Raw genomic sequence first — 21,381 nt, forward strand, 5'->3', positions numbered from 1 at the left:
AATTTATCACCAAGCACCGGCAATGTCAGCTCATCTATTCCCAGTGTAAAAACTTCTTCAAATTCAACCTGGATACTTGCCCCCATGAATCGGCGAGTAATTTGCAGGCGATCCTGTTAATGATGTTTGCCATTAATTTCTCCTTTTTTATCACTCGTTCCGATCTGCATTGAAAATGTGATACCTTCTTCACACTGAATAGGACAATGTAGACAATATTTTTTAAAAGCTTTTTTTCTCTCTCTCTCAGACATAAATCAAGAACATTGACAGATTAGCTATTTTGAATCAGTCAATGTGTGGCTTACAATATCAGTCCTGTGGGTCTGTTTTAACACACACACACACACACACACACACACACACACACACAGAGATGAGACCTATACAATTCTTTATTTTGCCAAAGATTGCTCAATTATATTAAAATTTCGAATTCCGACACTGACAAAAAGTTATTTTGATTCATGCCAAAGCTAACTATCTACAATGCTTATCTTTCTTGTGCTTCTCTGGGAGTAATTAGTGACCAATTCCTGGTTTCAGCAGAAGATTCAGCATGTCAATCGTTTCTGTTCTATGGACATATGTACCTTTTCCTTGTTTTATATTTCGACGTTCCCTTTAGTGTGTTCAGATGACTGTTTTGTCTTGTATTAGATGCAGACACACTGACACGGTTAATGAAAGTTCTTTTGTTAGGAGGTTTTTGGAATTTCTTCATTTGTTTTGCTATCTGCCTGGCAGGCACTGATTCTGGTTTTTGTTACGTAAATCAACACTCTTATTTCTCAATTTTTATAACATTTTCTTTTAACCAAGAATATCTGGAGTAACTTTTATCTTCTACAATTTTTTTATTTGCTTCTAATTTACATGGGATTTGAAAAAGTTAAAATTTGGAATATTTGGATTTTATTTCAATTGCAGGAAAATGATACGTAACTAGACATTGGGGCATTGTGATAAACTTCTAAAACCTTTGTTTGGAGGCGATCTCGGTGACGAATGGTCTCGCAGTTTGTTTAAACCATATCCAAATAATATTCCAAGTGTTCGAATGTTACAATACATGTGTACACCTGGGAAAAAACATTAACGTGGAGCATTTCTGGAGAACATTTTAATCAAAAGGTAAGTTTTTAGTTTTGATTTATCAAAGTTTTCCCACGATTGTCAAGGCCATCTTCACGTGTGAGAACCCCACTGGCATCCCCCGAACTTTGCTGTACAGTTGTAAGTGCCTTGATAAGTGAATTACCTCTGTCTATTGCCCCATAACTATACTAAAAGTTCATTTCTTTACTCTAGCTTACTCAGCAATCGGAATGTTTTGATGTTAGACTTTGGATATCATCCATTGTAATTGCAGAATACCGTAAAACTCTATGATAATGTCTGTCTTTGGATTAAGTCTTAAGTCCAGAATAACAAAGGATGTTTGTCACAAACTATATAAACTATAAACTATATATATATATACATATATATATATATATATATATATATATATATATATATATATATATATATATACACCATTGTTATTTATCATTGTCTCTGAGAATAACTGGCTAGTAAAAATGCATGATGTCATTTTTATATCAATTTTGCATTTTACTTGCTCAACTAAACATAAACAAAAATGGCTGAGAAAGTATGTGACGAATACCGTTTTCAAAATCAAGAAGTAAACATCGGTATGTTAATATATGCAATATGCATTCAAAAAGGGAAGGTTCAAGTAAAATCCAGTTTAAAGCAGTCGCCATTTTTCCAAGCATATAGCATGGCAAAGAAAATAGAAGCATTTTGTTTATTGAAACCAAACTAGAGTTTTGAATAACCCCTTTGTGTTTTTTTTCTTCTATGGTATTTCAATTATTATCTTAAGAAAGAAATATCTGAAACCCTTAAAAGAGGATAAAAGGGTCAACAAATATGTAGTTTATCAAACTGCGGTTACAGAGAGTTATTTTGTCTCTTTGAACCTCTGATATTATAAGTAATTCACGTGAGATGTTTGAAGTGTTCTATTGGGGGGTTCTATTTTCTATAGACACCCAGGAGGCGAATCAGATATTTATGGGTCTTCGGTGACAATTTCTTCAGTATGATATATGTTTTTCTATCAAACGCTGAATGACAGGAAATCATACATTATTAGAAATCCTAGCAATATCTTGTTTGCGTGATCAATACCACAGAAAAAGTCCACCGGAAATCTCCAGGATACCAGGCAGTTGTAGGCACAATTTATAAGGACTCGTTACAAAAATCATATGCAAACTCTTTTGCATTTCTTTTGTCTTCATGTCGTCTTGAGGATGAAGACGATGCAAAAGAGTGATAGATGACTACGTTGTCTACAGTTGAATGCGTAGCGTCATCCTGTTTGGTACGTTGTCAGGTTACCGGAGAGGCGCAGTGATTCTTACAGAGAGGAGATGTACAGGAAGTTAATTTAATTCATTGAATGCAGATCCCGACTTTTGTTTGGTTGGGCTGTTAAGATCAATTCTGTCCCTATCTCATACCCTAAGTTAGATACTTAAACAGATGCCACAATATTGACAGTGATTAATGGACAAAATATCGATACCAAAAACTTGCTGGAAGCGCAGAACTTCATTTCCAAGTCTTTGTATCCCCGAAAGACAATTATGGCAAATTCATTCACATGAAGAAAAACCCTGCCATTTCAAATAAGATTGAATATGACATATTTGTGATATTAAATATGATATGCCATTAGGGTTAAAGAATTTCAATTTCATGTGTAAAAGTTACTTAATTATAGTGAACCACTTAAGAAATGAAATGTATTTCAACTGGATTTATAATAATTGAAGTGATTTGTAATGCAAACCTTAGATCAATATCAGTGTTGATAACAAGAAAAAAGAATGAAAAATGTTAAGAAAAAGAACAGTGATCGATGAAAGAGATTGAAGATAACGAACAGCAATCGATCTCATAAAAACTTCAAACAATACAAATCTGTCAAATCTGTCAACAGGACCCCTGGAAATTTCAGAGGTGGGATCAGGTGCCTAGGAGGAGTAAGCGCCCCCTGTTGACCGGTCATACCCGCCGTGAGCCCTATGTATTGTAGACGGAACATTCCGTAGTCAAATTAAGTATAAAAACAAAGGTCCAACAATTGGTAGGAAACAAATCAGCCAGGTACGACCCAGTGATGGGTTATATTTGCTTATAAGGTCATTATAACGACCATAAATTAACAGAATTAATACTGTCTTTAAAAGAGGTTGTTGAAATCTCTGTATCATCAACTTATGTGTGAATAGCCTGCCTCTGTTAAAAAAAATGGTCATACTCAGAACATGCTCTTGAGTTCGAAAAAGGGAGACATAAACACCATATGTAGGTGATAGCGAAATATTTTTCAAGAGGGGGCATCTCAAAATGCAAAAGAAAATTAATTTTATATTTTTTTCTTTTATTTTTATAACATTTTTATGACACCCTCTTAAAGAACTTCAGTTTATCATAACGTCACAAACACATCATTCAGTTCATCAGTTGAAAAATTGTTAAAAAATCGGTTTAAAATGTAATTAAAATTTTTAACTTGTAATTTCTTAATTTTGTTTAATTTGCTTAATTATGTGAAAATAGATGCTTCAGAAGAGTAGATACGCTTAATTTTACAATGCTGCGCGAAGTATTGCGCAATAAAAACCCCAGTCGACCTCCTTAAGTTTGTTCAAACTTTAACTGGGGTTGGGTTGGGCCACAATGGGCTATCAGAGTTTAACATGTGAATATATAGGAAAAAAATCTTTTAAATCTTCTCAAGAACAGCAAAACTATAATTATTTATATTGATTTGGAAGTATTTGAAGTATTTTTAGGTAGTGTAGATTCAAGTTTGCTCAAATCGTAACCTCTGGGATGGAGTGAGGTCGCATCTTTAAAAATCTTCTTCACAAGAAAGGCAAAGCCATGATTAGTCATATGAATATAAAAGCATACTCAGATAGTGTAGATTCTGATTTGTTCCAAATCCTGACTCCTGGCGGTGGAGGTTAACAACAGGGATCAACGTCTTACACATATAGGAATATATATTAGAAAAATATGCTTATAAGAACAACAGGACCATATTGACTCAGGTGAGCGTTGGAGCCCATGAGTCTCTTGTTCTTGAACACCAGTTTTCGGTGCTGAGACAGATCTCGAATTAAGTGATGACGAAATACAAACTTAGATAGACAAATGATAGATAGGGCCTGTCCCAGTAAAAGTAATTTCAAAAGAAATTAAAATATACCAAATTACTAAAGTACCAAGAATCTCAACTGATTTTTTTGTTTTTTTAAACATCCTTATTGGAAAGAAAATTCAATTTGCTAATTTCGTCATTTCTTGGTAGATGAAACCTTTCTACTATTGTAAATTGCGACGTCTACTGCGCCTGGAAGTTTTCGTTCAACAAAGGATAAATATTGTGGGAAAAGATGTCCCAAAAGGTTGACCGTTATGAAAAGCATGACGACGACAGGGAAATATGAAGTTTTATGTCCTGTCACGTGACTGTTTAGAACCAACCAGATAATGCGTTGTATAGAATAATTATGAGCTATAAAAATATAGCTACTAGAGACCATTACTATTAAATCCTTCTAAGTGCATAATTCTGTTGTAAGATTCCTTCAGGCTTTATGAGATTTGATCACATGACCAACCCCTAACTCAAAAGCATGCTCTAAATACGATTAATTTTTAAACCGGGCAGACTCTGACAGATAAGTTGATGTTACAAGGATTTCAACAACCTCTTTTAAAGTCAGCATTTCGTAAATTCTCTGGTCGTTATAATGTCCTTGTTAGCAAATTATAATCTATCATTTGGTCATATTTTGGCTGTTTTCATACCAACCGTTAGGCCTTTTTTAAATACTAAATTTGACTACGGAATATTCCGTCTAACTGACAGGGGATGTTCCTAGGCGTTCGGTCCAACCTCTGGAATATTCGGTAGTCCGTGTTTTATGCCCTGTTCGCAGATTTTTATTTTTATGGATTTTTTTTTAGATCGATCATTATTTGTGATTTCAATCTTTCCATTACTTAGAAAGATATTGTTACATGTACATGTAGTTAATGTTTTGTTAAAAGGCAATAAAATAAGTTATTTTTATATTATGTTAAACAAGCAAAGAAAACTTCATATAAAGGAGTTGTGCTTAACCAGATATCGAGAACTTCACATATTAACAAGACTATCCCACAGCCAGAGCGCTAGTAGAAAACGGAAAAAAGAGTAAAACAAAAACTTCATAGATCTGACGTGTTTCTTTCGACTTGCTTTACAACTCTTGAAGACAGATGCATTTGACACGTGGAGATAAATGTTGATATCCGGATGCAGTTATCTTACCTGTTATCAATTTTCCATGTATTTCACACGTATTATTTTGTAACAAAACACCTATATCGCCGAAGCAGGCTCTTATTCTTTAGTTTGATTTGTATGAATGTTGACACTCTAGGTGAAATGCATTAACTTGAATTCAACGCAGGATTTAAAGTAGACACACAATTAAAGAAAACCCTCCCTTGACTTCCTAAGAATATCATATTTAGATGCATTCCACACAAATATTGTTTGAGAAATTCGATTATTTTCTTGGTTATGTTGAATACACAGGATTCCTGTGTTTAGTTGCGTTTTTAAAATTTATTAGGAATGACAGTTGGAGGTGAGGGTTTTCAACAAGTTGTAATGTTAGACTATTGATAAATATTTACTCAGACAGCAAATCTAGCCCTCAACAAGGAAAACCCTTCTGTACAATTTGACAAGACCACGCAAAATCAAAGTTTGTGTCACAGAAAAGGCACACCACAGAAATAATAACCGCCTTTTGTCAGTGTCGATTTATAAACTTGTGTTTGGGGTGGGTGTCATATCTTAAAATGTGATTCTAACATAATTATATTATAAGAATATCCCTATATTGCTTCGCAATCTTGAAAAGAATGATTCATATTAGTCGAAAATCTAGTGGGAAATCCATGAATACATAAACTTGAATTTCTTCTTGGGAATTTGTGTTGTAAAACTGTAAATTTACTACTTCAAAAATGAAGATTTATAATTTTCTGTTAGTCATATTTGTGTTAGAAAAACTATTTCGAAGCTCTGATTGAAACAAATTTACTTTATCTCCTGTAAAAATTATTGTCTTAGGTCATAAATGTTTCTTCTGATAATTCAACGCTTAGTTCTAGTCTCATGGTCAGAGAGGATTAAGTAAATTGAAGAATTATTGTTTTTACTGCAAAATAAAATTCTCATATTGCTTTAAATATATCCATGATTTTTTTTTTAACATTTGTTGAAAATAGTTTTCATGTACGTAGTTCATGAAGAATTTTACAAGACAGATCTTAAAATAGTTGTACTTTGTGCTGTGATCTTGAATCACGGCTGGAGTAGTGTTCAAACAGTATCAAATAAACCAAGGCTTCTTAGGCGTCAGAATTCGCGATCTGTCCTAAAATCTCTCCTGATTGGTTCTTCCCAAGTTCTGATGATCTGCAGTGGTCTTAGAGAGTTCGCGAAAACCAAGAATTACAATCACAAAAACAAATGTTTACAAATCTCTCAGGCTCAAAAAGGATTTTTTCTCTTTGATAAAAAAGTTAAAAGAAACAAGCGTTTAGTGAGAAAAACCAGGAACGCGATCTATTTCACAGGCTGAGGGAGATCCGGGGAAACTTGTCTTTTTTATGCGTTTTGCTTCATGCTGGGAATCAATGTGTTTTGCCTTACGGAGTATCAAATTTTAATCTTGTACAACTTCTTTCAGAGCCCAGTTCTGATGTTGAGCGGTGATAAAATTCATCATTCACCAGTTGCTCTCTTCATATTGGAGTGGACTGTCGGGAAAAATAGAGGTCAATTATCTTTCCCAAATAAATTATGTTAAAAAATATGTTTTACTGCACTTTTCGATCAAAGTTATGCCGTGACAAAATGATGGCTTCTATTCTTTTTCTAAGCTGAAATACCGTAAAAGAATGCTGTTTTAAAACAAAAACACTTATATTAACCTATTGTGAAAGCAATACCCACGCTGTTTTAAAATTTGTACGAAAAGGTTAAACAGAATTTTCAAAATGACGAGGGAGTTGGGAGGTGTGGGGATAGGGGTGGTTACTTATAAATTATAATTTTCTTGATGACTATTAAACTATACGATAAAAGACCCTAGACATAGCCAGAAAGATGCGACAACGATATTCAATACTCAGTTCGCAAACTATATTATAACGAGAAGTGACAAAGTCTGGACAATGAAATAGATCCATAAGGTGTAAGGGATACTGTAAATTATGAGAATAAAGACTTACTTATTCAAAGATCCATAAGGTGTAAGGGATACTGTAAATTATGAGAATAAAGACTTACTTATTCAAAGACTTGTGATCATAAGGTTAGATGGAAAATTTAATTTCGGACAATGAAATGTTTTAGCTATGACAGAATACTGTGAAAACGATAATTCAATTCAATAAGCTTATTTAGCAATTAAGGGCCCTCAAGGGGCAACAATAAAGTACATTGCAAATACTCATATAAGGTCATAATTACATAATTATACATGTAATACAATAAACATACACGCAAGAGAGAAAGAGTTGCATGATTGAAAGGAAGACAAACATAAGAAGGGGGAATAAACCAATAATCTACATACACGCTTACATACTCAGTAACTTCTGAGCAAAATTAAAATTTGTTTATATATAATATCTATATGCATACATAAGTATATTTACTCTCACACATATATGCATGTACATACTTTTATATAATTCAACATGACACATGTTCCTGAAAGTTTAATGAAATGCTATATGTGACCATTCGATGTGCTTTTAGATGTAGGGGTAAAAACACCAACAACTATGAAATGTAATGTTAAACTATTTGTTTGACTGTTTGTTTAATGTCCCTTAGAGAATTTTTACTCATATTGGGATACCACCACTTGCCGGTGGAGGGCTGCAAATCTAGACTTGGACAATGAAATGGGACTATAAGATACTAATATTTAGACTTAGACAAGAAAATGTGACTTAAGAGTAAAGATGTCGACAATAATGAAAAATGACTATAATCAAAAGCAATGGGTTAGGAAATGCACTTTGACTTTAAGCTGCAAGAGTAAATCTACATTCAGACAATGAAATGTAAAAATAAAGTTCAAGGCTCTGTAATTTAATTTACTTTTATGATGGACAGAATATTAGAGACGTGGAGACCTTAACCTTAGAAGGTATGTGACTTTAAATCATGTCGTGAAAAGAAAATGGAGTTTTATAGAGTCAGGAACAGGAGTCCTCATTCTTGATTAGCAGCTTCATGAAAATTAGTCAACAATGAATTAATGTGACTTCATGATAAAATAGTCATCAATTAGTTTGTAAAGAGACTTCGTTATATATAGCTATTATTGAGTTTGTTATGATAATTTATGATGAAATAGTCATCAATGAGTTTGTAATGTGACTTCATGATAAATAAACCTCAATGAGTTTGTGATGTGACTTCGTTATATATATAGCTATCAATGAGTTTTTTTATGTGACTTCATGATAAAATAGTTATCAGAGAGTTTGTAAAGAGACTTCGTTATATATAGCTCAAATCAGGCTCAAAAATCCAATTAAACTAGAAAACAAATTAAAAAAGCAATCTCCTGAAAACATCATAGGTACTCTGATGGGGGAGTAAGCAACTTCTGTTGAACGGTCACACCCGCAATGGGTCATTTATCTTGACTGGGTAAACGGAGTAGTCCGTAGACAATGCAGTATTTAAATAATGGTCAAACTTTTTAAAAAAAAAAACAAAACATTCTACAAAAATTCGACCTAACCACAAAGTGCATTTGCAAAAACGGTCATTGTATCGACCATAAAATTTGCGAATTGTAGACTTTAATCGAGATTTGTGATAACTAGGGATGTCAACGAATAGTCGACTATTCGACTGTCAGTCGAATGGACCGACGATCGAATAATGAAACGACATTCGAATATTATAATTTTAAAAATGCAATTAAAGAGTGATAACAATATCGAATTCTCATTATAAAATTGAGAAACCGTCTTTCCTCAGAGACAGTTGATAAGATAATTTTCCTCTACAAAAAACTTGATTTTCTTTGTATGTAAAGAAAGCACAGTAATTATAAATGCTTCACTACCGCGAGAATTATCTGTCAGTTACTGCTTGTGTTGTTTTTGTAATAAATCAACCAACAATATATTTACTGGGCTTTGTTTGTAAAATAATTAATTGGACTTGATTTTATACGATGTACCAATTATCTTTTAAGATTACTCAAACACAAGGAACAAACCATAGCTGTGACATGTTTTGTCGCTTCGATAATTATTAAAACAATTCGCTTGCATTTTTAAACTGTTTATAATTAAGGACATTCTGAAAGCCAGAGCAATCAATTAATGAACAAGCAGTTACTAACTGTTTAACAATTTAACAACCACGTGGCATTTGGATAGTGTGAAATTACCCTAGCTCCCCCCAATTTATTTCATAATAAGCTTTAAAAAATATCGGCTAGCAATTTTTGAATGCTCACTCTGCATGTACAGACCAATTTATGAATTCGATTGATGGGGAAATCATAAATTTTGGAGAATTATATTTCTACATTTATTTCATATAATCATGCTATCAAATGTTACGTTGCATTAATTCTTATGTTACTTTTAAAACATATTTAAGTAAAAGGGTGTTTGAGTTGTAAATACGTCATGTACCAGCGAAGTTTGAAATAATATTTTATTTTCAGAAAATGTTCCGAATAATCGACTATCGTTCGAATAATGGAATCGAATAATCGACTAAGGAAAATAAATATTTTGACATCCCTAGTGATAACCTTTATCATCAACTTATTTGTCAGTAGCCCGCCTTCATTAAGAAATTGTTCGTGGGTAGAAGAACAATCTTACGTATCGAATCAGACATGGGAGATATAAACACCATATGCAGGTGATAACAGTATATTGCTATACAAATAATGGAAGTTGACAGAAATGTTGAAGTCATCATGTTTATCAAAGATTAGTTGTTAGTTTGTCATCAGTGTCTTTCTCTAGTAAAACAACTAATTATGAAACAGATGTTTCAGACTTTGTGGTGTGTTTTATTTCGAGTTCAGTGTGATTTATCGAATCAACCTATGAATGAAAATGAAAATTGTTAATTGATAAAACGTCGATATAGATCATGTTAATGTCGAATTGAAGGTCACAACAGAAACTTCTTCGTTTTATATAGACGTTTTTGGATAAATTCTGTTTCGTGAGAATACAAAAGCAGGTCTGCTGATAAAAGGGCACAATTAGTACCCCATGTAAATTCAATTAGAATGTTGGAAGACCTATCTCCAAAGACTACATAGATATTGTCAATGAGGAAGCATCTTTCTGATATCATTTTTAGCCAAGTTAAGTTTTAGATGACCAATCAAAAGGCTGTAAAATTTCCGAGTTCTTTTTTATTAATTGAAAATGCAATTATCTATGATATCAAAAATCTCTGTGGATAAAATCGTGGAAATGTTGTATAAAGTGTTGAAAAGTCATGTTTTGTTTCGCTATACTTCTACATCATAGGGTTTTCAACATATCGTTTGTTTGTAATATATGATAAAACACAAGACTATTCAAAAATTATCTAAAAAGCCCATTTCTTTGATAGTAGTGCATACTTACTTATTTAAAAACAATAGATGCAACTGTGTTTCACAATTAAGTAAGATATAATTTATCCACACAGTAACACTCAATGTTAGACTATTGAATGATTTCATAAAAGTCCAAAATGGGACTTGACCTGATGAATAAAGAATGAAGACATTGTAGTGACTACACAATTTGAACAGTAAGACATGTAGTCATGTGGATGGTGGAAAAAAAAAAACACGACTTGGACGATGATATGTGTAGGTTATAAGGATCAGTTTGAAAGAATAATAAAGGAATGCAAATATGTGATTTAAAACTGAACTCTAAAACAATGAGAAAAAGTTTTCCTGATAAATTCAAAACTTAAAGGTTATGATTAATGAATGATGTAAGGATTAAGACTTAGGCAATATGTAATAATATGTAACAATGGGATGAACAAATTAAAAAGTAAATGATGAAATGTAAGAACATAGGAGTCGTTGAGGAAGTAGAGATGATAATGCGTGCTGTTAGAGTGAACATTTCACCAGAATGATTCAATATGTAGATATTGATACATGAAGAAAAATGTCAAAACGTAAAAAGACATTGAGATATATATTATTTATCTTGTATAACATTCAAAATGATAAAAATGAAATGCGGCTAAATACAAAAATATGTATAAAAATGTATAAAAATTTGAATTCATAATGGTACAATGAAAACATTACCAATAAATTAACATTTCAATAAGAAGATAATGAGACTGAAACGACTAATGGTGTGGAGAGAGAGAGAGAGAGAGAGAGGATCAGATTTATTTATTTACCGTTACAGTTAATGGAACTGAACTGATTGTTGCAATACAGACAAAAACAAAAGAGATTTATGAACTGACTTGTACAGTTAAGTAAGAAGACAATAAAACTTACTGAAACAAATGTTACTAACAGTGAAGACAGAGACTATGAGCTTTACATACTAAGTGTTAGAATTAAGGTAGATACAATGATATTTTCTAGATGATACAGTCAAGACAGACATACAATATAACTCAGACATTAATGTAACGTCTGTATCATAAAGTGTCTAACTAAGAATACTTAACTCATATATTGAAATGACAGAAGCTTTAGATAGACTGAATAAAACCGTTTACCTTTGTATTTATATTTTCCCTTGAAAATGTTTTGACTGCTACGTGCAGTATGGTAGTTACTGTAACATTATAGACCGCATGTGACAGGACCTCTAGCATATTAACAGCACTGAGAAATGTCGTTAGTTGTCATGCAGTGAGCTGCTTTATCTTGACACTGAATTTATGAAAAAAAAAACCATTTCGACGTATTTTTGTAATTCTTGGTAGGAGTTTAATTTATTAAAAGAAATATATTTTCAGTTTGATACAAGTGAAGTATTTCTGTTCATTCCTTTAAGATCTGACGAAAGATAATTTTGCCCTTGAATACAACTTTTGCACAAGGATACCTCCGAAGAACAATTCACCATAAGCTATTAAAACAGTGATGTATTTATGGTACTTTTACCAACACTTTAATTCTGGTTGCTTGTTAATACAATGTCATTTTATATTTATTCATAACCTTTATAATTTTTGCAAAGGATGTACCGTTTTTAAAAGGTTCATTCACATTGCCATTTTATATTCTTAGATGAAAATCTGCAATACGAATCTATCTCCCTTTCTTTCCATGGACCACCTGCATTCAACATACAACAATAAATCCTTACATAAGAAGTTACGCATTTCGTTGACAACAAGCACAAGTGAATAGTTTATTTACCCTCCTCTCTAACCCTCCAGTTGCCGGCCCATGCTGCATTCGGAGTTGTATCTGTTATTTATCACCCAAATTCAAATCACCTGTTCCATCAGACATTTTGTTACACTCTTCTAGAAATCAAAGCACTAAGTTCACATACAACAAAAACGTAAAGAAGTTACTGCCATGTCACCCATGTTGGATTGTTTCTTCTGGCTTTTCTTGAAAGCAGTTAAAAAATACAATATTTACGATCGGATATTGTTCATGCTGTATTTATAACCCAATAAATATTTATATTTATATTCTGGAAATACTCTTTTGTGATAGAATTGTATATGCGGTCTTTTTTTCCCCTACTTGATAAACCATTACAAGACATTCGATTCCCATTGCTTATTTTGTTTTGGCAAACCCAATTTGTTTCGTTCATTTCCATCATAATGATCATAATACATGTCTGTAAATTCAATTTTTACGGGGGTCGATATCCAGAAATAAACTTAGGGATCTAAAGAAATTTCCTGCTTCAGAGCAATTGATGTCAGCGTTGTGTAAAAGTGTACTGGAGCGAACTGCTGAATATTCAAATCACTTTGTAAAAATTTGTATGATGTCTGCTTCATTTCGTAAATGTTAAAAGCAAAGTCATTGGACCAAACTTTCAATACAAAATGAGTTTGAATCTAATCCAGTAATGATAAATGCTCATAAAGGGAAAATATGTAATGACAAAACAATGAGCCAATCAGCCTATACAAAGAAAATATTATGGAATTAAATATTCCCCCCCTCTCCTTCTCTTTTCTGGACTTAAATAATTTAAGCAGATCTCCGGTTATACATGTAGTTTCGACTGAAAAAAAACAAAAAAAAAAAAAAAAACAAATGAAGAGATCGATTAAAATCATTGTAGTTTGTAGGGGTTTGTTTTGATTGTTAGAAAAAAAATTACACAACCTAGGTCATCTATCACACGAAAACAAATTTCTTTACTGTGACTTGATACATGTACATTTCATTAAAATTGCAAGATTCAAGATATAGAAATTGATAATAACTACGTGTTCAGAATTGTTTAATGCTAAGTTTATTGTGTAATTGGTGTTTTCTGTGTAAAGGGAAAAAAAAAAGGTATCTTGCAGTACAAATGTATTTGTGCGCTTTCTCTTCACATTCGTAGACTGTCGGATCAGACGTGAATTATTCGTAATCGAGGAGAATGATTTAAGATAAAGTTTTTTTTTTTTTTTTTTTTTTTTTTTTTTTTTGGTTAAAAAAGTTGATATTTCTACTTTTCCTAAAATACAAATGCAATGAAATTTCGCCATATTTTTGTATATATTTCATTATGTGCACAGAACATCAATTCCTAAATGTGAAATTTGTTTTTAAAAATAACTATGCTATATATTCCCACGAACATCTACGAATGACACTTGTTTGTTAGGCTTTGCCCCGAAATTGCATTCTAAAACTCCTACAATGTTGCTTGTCGGTACAAATGGTAACTTTGGCATGACGTGAAAGTACATAAAAAATCTGCAAAACATCTAAAACAATAAGAAATGCGAATCTCACCCTTTGCCAGAAAAACACAAAAATTTTATCTAACGGGGAGCGTGATTCTCAAGCAAGCGTGAAATCTGTGTGCAACAATAAAGCCAGGCGAGATAAGTTTTCTGAGTAATAAAGAAATAATTTTGTAAATTAAACACTTCACCAATTTGTATTATCTTTGAGTCACGTAAGTTAATCAAAGTTTCAAATTTATCCTAAAAATTAAATGATTACATCTGCATAACATCCGGGAAAACTCTACAAGCATCTTAAATTTCTGTTTGGTTCTTTTTATATTATTATTTTACACGGTAAGTTAAATCTTTGTAAACAGATTAAAAATTTTGAAACATAAAATTTGTAATTCCATTAAAAATTATTGTACACAACCCTCAAACACAATCTTAAAATGCTGGGATGCGCCATTTTTTTCAGTTTAATTATTTTTTAAATATACTACTATAATAAACTCCATACAGTTTATTCATTACGTCGAGTATAAATTTCAAAGTAATATGATAAATTATGTAATTTTCAGTTAAAAAATTGATAACAAATTATTTTTAATCTATGCAAGGAGAAATAAATAACACAAAATTCAATGTATTCGTTTCTTCTTATTTTTATATTCCCAATCTTTCAACTCTAAACAAGCTTTTAAAAAATTATTTTATTACCAAAATCTTCAATAGATTTATTTATATATCATTAATTTATTAAATGATTTCCTACAAGTCTAAGTTATACCCATTTAAATCTATTTAAATTATAAAAAAAAGAATACAAAATGAGGAAGAAAGAAAAACAATAATCATAATTGAATAAATTAATGATCAGAGATACGGATTAAAATACATGTATGTAAATCATTTGATTCTTCTTTTGGGGAAAAAAGTTCCCTAGGTATCTTGCAGTTAAACCTTCGTATTTTACTGAATATTGTGATGTTAATAATCTCTGTTGATTTGTGACTGGAGGGTGATATACATGAGAATTGACAGCAGAATTCGAGTTCGGGGTTTGAGCTGTCTAGGAGTGATGTCCAGTGATTGATTAAGCTCGGGCTCGGTTTGTCGGTTTTAATATGTCAGGAGACTGGGGGATAGAAGCCGGATATTTAGAACGTTCAGAAAAACTTTCGTAATAAAGAGGACTTAGATATATTTATATAAGCTTCTATTTTAGATATATATATATATTTATTTGTAATAAATGTTATTTTAATTGCACAATTTTTTTCAATATATATATTGATATTAAAGCACACTACGAGAAGTGAAGCGTTTGACCTATAACGTATACGTTTATTGCATAAATAACACATTAAAAAATATATATTTATATGCATATCTGAATTTTGACATTCAAATTGATTGATTGCATCTAAAAAAGTATATATTTATAAACTGGTTATAAATCAGTTTTTCTTTTAAAACTACGTTTGTCCATTAAGTATCGATATTTATAATGAAGTTTTAACACTCACTAATTGAATATAAAGCCATCTGAATAGACTAAAGTGTTATTTTCGCACCGAAACGGAAATTTAATTAACGTGTTTGAATGCGTTTACAACTTACCTACTCACCACAGAAAACATCCGGGATAACGATTCCAAAAAATAATTGTGATGAACAAAAAATCCCAATAATGAATCAGTAAAGAAACCCCGACAAGGATCAATCGGAAAGATAACAGACATTTAAATAATTTGAAATCAAAATTTTAACCCAGTGAATTAAATCCTCTTACTCAATTTAGAGAACTTGAAAGGTCCAGGCGGTTTCTTTGATGTGGTGTTTGGTACAGATGGACCGTGACCCCTTTGTATTGGTCATTCTTTTCCTTACATAAGACTGACAGTGGGCCGCGTGTCCTTCGAGGACTCTTTCTTTGACCAGTTTGTGTTTGTCAGAATAAGGATAATTTATGCGAAAAATATTACCCCGAAACCAAAGTGATTATTTTTTCATTACATAGTCTTCAATTTCAATACCCTCTTTCGTTGTAATTTAAAAGAAAATTTCTTTTCTCTCCTTTTTCAGTCTTTGGAGTTGAATGAAGTCTGAATCATCTGTTTGATTGGTTGGTATCACGTCACATGACTGCTGGGTAGGTCGATGGTGGAGATGATTTGAGTTATCATAATATGACACATAGAAGGGGGAATGAAATAAATTTCAGCAACAGAGACATGCACAAAACTGCGTTTTACAACCACCCGGCCGTGTTTCAGAATTACTTCCCCGGCGACACTAATTACTGCTATGATGTTCCGTATGGGCAACCAAACATGTCTCCTCAAACCGGAGACTTCTACTCCCACCCATCGTGCGCCGTGCAGAACAACAGTATATCATCTCCAAACGGATCTTATGGAACACAATACACGGGTCCCGACGGGTACTCTAACCACTTGACCGGGGTTGGGAGTCCGAATACCGCCTCTTACAGTAATAAGGGAGAGATATATCCATGGATGAAAGAATCGAGACAAAACTCAAAGCAACGCCAAACAACTCAGCAACAAAAACAACAGCAACAACCACAACCTCAGCAGCAACCTCAGCAGAACCAACAGCAACAGGGACAACCAGGGCAGACCGCGCAACAACCAGGACCTGGTAAGTCGTTTCTTCTGTGTTTGTATCTAGAATGATTTGGGGAATTAAACATAGACATTTATACCTCCCCCCAGTGACCGACTACCCATTAAAACCTAATTTTCTAATGATGGATATTGCTGCTACAGAGGGTTTATGGCCTGTTTCTGCAGATTGTTCGTTTTTTTAAGTCTGATATAGAAGAGGATCTACCAGGAATATATTCTTGATTGATATCAGTTTAAGGGCACATCTGTTTACCCAACAGTATAACGGATTTGTTGCTTATCTTCTTCCAGATAGACTTATTCGATTGTATAAAGTGAAAATGTCCGATTATTATCAAGAAATCTGTTTTGGAAACCAAATGTAAATAATGAATTTTACTCCAGGTGTATGAGTGTTACCTCCAAAGTAGATAATTATGTACACAGTCAATATCTGTAAAATATCGTGGTTTAACTCGGTTATAGTAATTATCTTCACACACATTTTAAAATGATATTGCAACTTCACGCGTTATTAAAGGAAAAACAAATATCTGCTGCGTTTGCAAACTAGGCAGTGATAATACTTTTTAATTAAATAAAAAGAAGAAATTACGGTCTTAAAATATTGAGATGTTTTACTCTGTGTGTGGTCTATAAATTGTATATAAGCTTTAATTCAATTACTTGTAATGGAAATCAACTCCACTGTTATCTGATTGACTTTGTAATGTAATTATAATTCCTAATCATTATTGCATGCAATAATTAAATCACATTAATTAATTGTAATTCGATGAAAGCGTACGTTTTCCATGGGGAAATTTTCCCAGTAAAGTAGATTTAGCTTCATACACGTTGTATATATATAATATTATATATAAAAAGTAAGATTAGGCATAAACGAAAATAAATCTCACATGATTAATGTGTTTATTCTCTTAAATAATGTGTTTTCTAAAAATCTATATTTTAAATTTTGTTCATTAAAATCAAAGGGTGATTTTCATTTGAAATATTTCATTCAGATTTTTTCCCCCAAAAAACTAGTAAACATTAAATCATCATCCGAAAAATGACATTAAAAAATATTAAGCTTAAAAACATTTATAAAGCGTAGTAAATGCCTGTTGTCTTTGTGACTTATTTTTTTCAACAACAACAACAACAAAAAAAAAAAAAAAAAAAAAAAAGCTGCAATATTAATGAAAATAGTTATGTTGCAGATTTTCATATGACAGAAAAAAATGCCTGAAAGATATGAATAATATGCCATGATATTATACTTGTAATCTAAAGAGGTCCTTGCTCGATATACTTGTTAACCGAGATTTCTATATTTTTACTCATAATCTGAAGATATACTTACATGACCCACTGGTATGGGAAATATTGTGTATTGTAGTACGCAAAAATACTCATTTTTTGCCTTCTTTCTAGTGTGTATATGTATGGTGCCCCTACATGCAAGATAAATTATGTTAACATGCGAGAAAAGTATGTCAACATGCAAGATAATTATGTCAACATGCAAAATAATTATGACATGCAAGTTACCAATCTTTTTGGCGAATTTAATTTTAATGTTCATAAACTTACTTACTAAGGCAAATATACGACATCATACAAGCAAGCTGCAAACAGAATTTTGTTGACATGCAACTTATTTATGTTAACATGCAACATAATTATGTAGACATGCCACTTATTTATGTCAACATGCAAGATAATTATGTTAACATGCAACTTATTTATGTCAACATGCGACTTATTTATGTCAACATGGGAGTTATATTTTAACTTGCAAGATATTTATGTCAACATGCAAGATAATAAGTTGCATGTTAACATACATATCTTGCATGTTGACATAATTAACTCGCATGTTAACATAATTATCTTGCAAGTTGACATAAAAAGTTACATGTCTACATAATTATCTTGCATGTTGACATAAATAAGTCGCATTCCTACATAATTATCTCACATGTTGACATACATTAGTCACATGTCAACATAATCCTGTTGTATCTTGCTCGTGTGATGTCATATAATCAAATGGCGTTAGTAAGTAAGTTTACCAATATTAAAATAAGATTCTCATAGGAGCTCGAGATTGTAACTTGCATATCAACATATCTATTTTGCATGTTGACATAAATAGGTCGCATGTCTACATAATTATGCTGCATGTTAAGATAATTTATCTTGCATGTAGGGGGAGAATATGTCACCATTTATATGCTAATATAAAGCCGAATAATTTCAATGCTTGAGATTGTATAATTTTGTATAGATTTTGCAGAAATTATATATTTATGTAATTGATAAATCAAAGAAAATCTTGTTAGGGTGGCGTTTTTCCAGTTTCTAATTTGCCCATCTATGGGCATTTCTTCTCAACTTTTTCGATCGCCCATATGTTTTCGAAAATACATATCAATCTGCAACCAAGATATATCATCTGAAAGAAAACAATTATGTAAAATTTGTAAAATAAATAAATAAATAAATGAATAAATAAATAAATAAATTTCGCTTCTGTCTTTTTTTTTTTAGAACCAACAAAGAGAGCGAGAACAGCGTATACTAGCGCCCAGCTAGTGGAACTAGAAAAGGAATTCCATTTTAACCGCTACCTTTGTAGACCCAGAAGGATAGAAATGGCGGCGCTTCTAAGTCTAACTGAGCGACAGATCAAAATCTGGTTCCAGAACAGAAGGATGAAGTTCAAGAAAGAACAGCGCCAAAAACCCCACTCTGACAAGTGTAAACACGACGGGAATTTATCCGGAAGTGATAGTGACAGCCAAGGGTCGACATCCGGTGGCGTTGACCGACTCGGCAGTGATTGTGGCGGGAAATTGAGTCCGGATGACCTGGTTCATCCACATTCACCTCATGGTCTGCACTCCGGGATGGGGGCACATAACAATCACACGAACCACAAAATCACTCACTCTCCTCAGGTCCCTGGACATGATCAGAGTTTACGTAATCAATACCTCACAGATAACAGTAATTACTTCCGGGAGCAAACCTCACCTCGTCAGACGCAGTCAATCTCGCCACCGCATTCACATTATAACGACATATACCAATCCTCACAACATCCGAGCTACAACCACCTCCCTCCCGATACCACAGGGTATACGGCAGCGGGTCCTTACAATACCCACAGTCCCGTGTATCCAGAATTACCTCCCACGAATGCCCAAATGGAGCCTGGAAATCAGTATTCTTCCAACATGGGGTATTCAGCGGGGATTCCAAACTCAAATTGTTATACTCAGGGTACTTATGACTACATGCCAAAACTGACGCATTTGTAATTATAAAAAATGATATTTTATGTTAGATTAATTCTGTAGGGTTTATGTAGTATAAAAAAATTCTTTAAAAATCACAGACGTTACTACGAACATGACATTTCTGTGTTAGTCTTGAACAATCTGGCATATTGAAACAGTGAAAAATCCGAAGAAACACACTCCTTTAAAACTCTGCAATAAATCTAATCGATTTCAGGCGATCCAAAATCATGGACACTAATAAAGCAATCGGAATTAAACTGAAGCGATAGCCTTAACGACCTGCCGGATTTGACACATCCTTAATAAAGTAATGGCCTTTTAATAGTGTCTTCTAACGATGAAATATACAGCTGTATTAAGATGCTGGTCAGTTACAGACAATGATCACAATATGGTGGAAACTGTCAACAAAATTGCCGTGATGACCACCGTCCGTAATAATGATAGAGAGTCAAGAGACAGGTGTGAGCATGTGTGAATTGTTTTGTTGCGTTATGGAGTTTTTTCTTTTATCGTTCATTAAAAAAATCATTTAGCCAAAGACAGCTCGTGAATAATAAATGTGTAGATTGTTAGCAGTGTGCATGTACTTTAATAGTCATATAAATGAACTATCATTTTACAAGATTCAGTGTACATTCAGGGTAAATATTTGTCATGCCAAACGAGAATTTTAGTTATTTGTTTATCTCCGATACCAGGGTAATATGAGGCGCATTCTTCCAGGTTTTAAATGTTATGTATTTTACGTCTTCTAGAGATAGAATTTTGAGTTTCTCTTGAAAATGTCTTGTTTTCATGCTTAATTATACAATTTAATTTTTACCAAATTTCTGGATTTGAGGAATGAAACATTTGTTAGATAATTATCCGTTAATTTTTTGTTAAATAATAAAGAGTCAGTCAATTGTAATATGTTCTATTGCATTTGTCCATTGAACTGAAACAGTGATAAAAAAAAACGTTAATTCATTAATACACACGTCTACAATGTGAGATACCTTTGTGATTCAAGGATTTAAAGGCTGAATCAAGAGATGATTCCATGAGAATGAATTATAATCGTTATTGAATACATTACTGACCATAAGTGATTGAAATAAAAAAAAAATAGGATAAAGGTCTCGGATAGAGAACGAAAATTATTTCTTTCCAGTTTGAAAAAAAATGTTTATTGTATAAATTATTTAAGATACACCGTTTTAAGAGGTAAATTAATCACAATCGACATATCATGACGGGGCCAATAGCTACTCCAATGGACAGTAATAATGGAAGTGCGATGTCTCATAAAATATTCAGAATCTGAGAAGCAATGGAAATGTTTACAATAACTTGATTGACATGGAGGTTAAAATTTATAGGCGCCAACTAAAATTCAGAA

The 21,381-nt window shown here is 32.5% G+C and overlaps 1 protein-coding gene across 1 annotated transcript; it reads left to right on the forward strand.

The window, feature by feature from the left end:
• The first annotated feature begins 934 nt into the window (after positions 1 to 934).
• LOC133187217 (homeobox protein HOX3-like) lies at positions 935 to 20,835 on the forward strand. Its single transcript, XM_061322571.1, has 3 exons — positions 935 to 1,134; positions 16,139 to 16,717; positions 19,243 to 20,835. The coding sequence occupies exons 2-3, from the start codon at positions 16,243 to 16,245 to the stop codon at positions 20,013 to 20,015; spliced, it is 1,248 nt and encodes a 415-aa protein (XP_061178555.1). The 5' UTR covers positions 935 to 1,134; positions 16,139 to 16,242; the 3' UTR covers positions 20,016 to 20,835.
• Positions 20,836 to 21,381: the final 546 nt, after the last annotated feature.

The sequence above is a fragment of the Saccostrea echinata genome, unplaced genomic scaffold (genome assembly GCF_033153115.1).
Source record: "Saccostrea echinata isolate AGI-Se365-2 ecotype Australia unplaced genomic scaffold, CSIRO_AGI_Sech_v1 ptg000014l, whole genome shotgun sequence".
NCBI classification, from domain to species: domain Eukaryota; kingdom Metazoa; phylum Mollusca; class Bivalvia; order Ostreida; family Ostreidae; genus Saccostrea; species Saccostrea echinata.

Excerpts from the sequence above, each read along its gene's own strand:
- LOC133187217 (XM_061322571.1), top strand. The coding sequence starts at position 16,243 with ATGACACATAGAAGGGGGAATGAAATAAATTTCAGCAACAGAGACATG. Across the intron at positions 16,718-19,242 it reads CGCGCAACAACCAGGACCTG|AACCAACAAAGAGAGCGAGA; the intron begins GTAAGTCGTTTC and ends TTTTTTTTTTAG.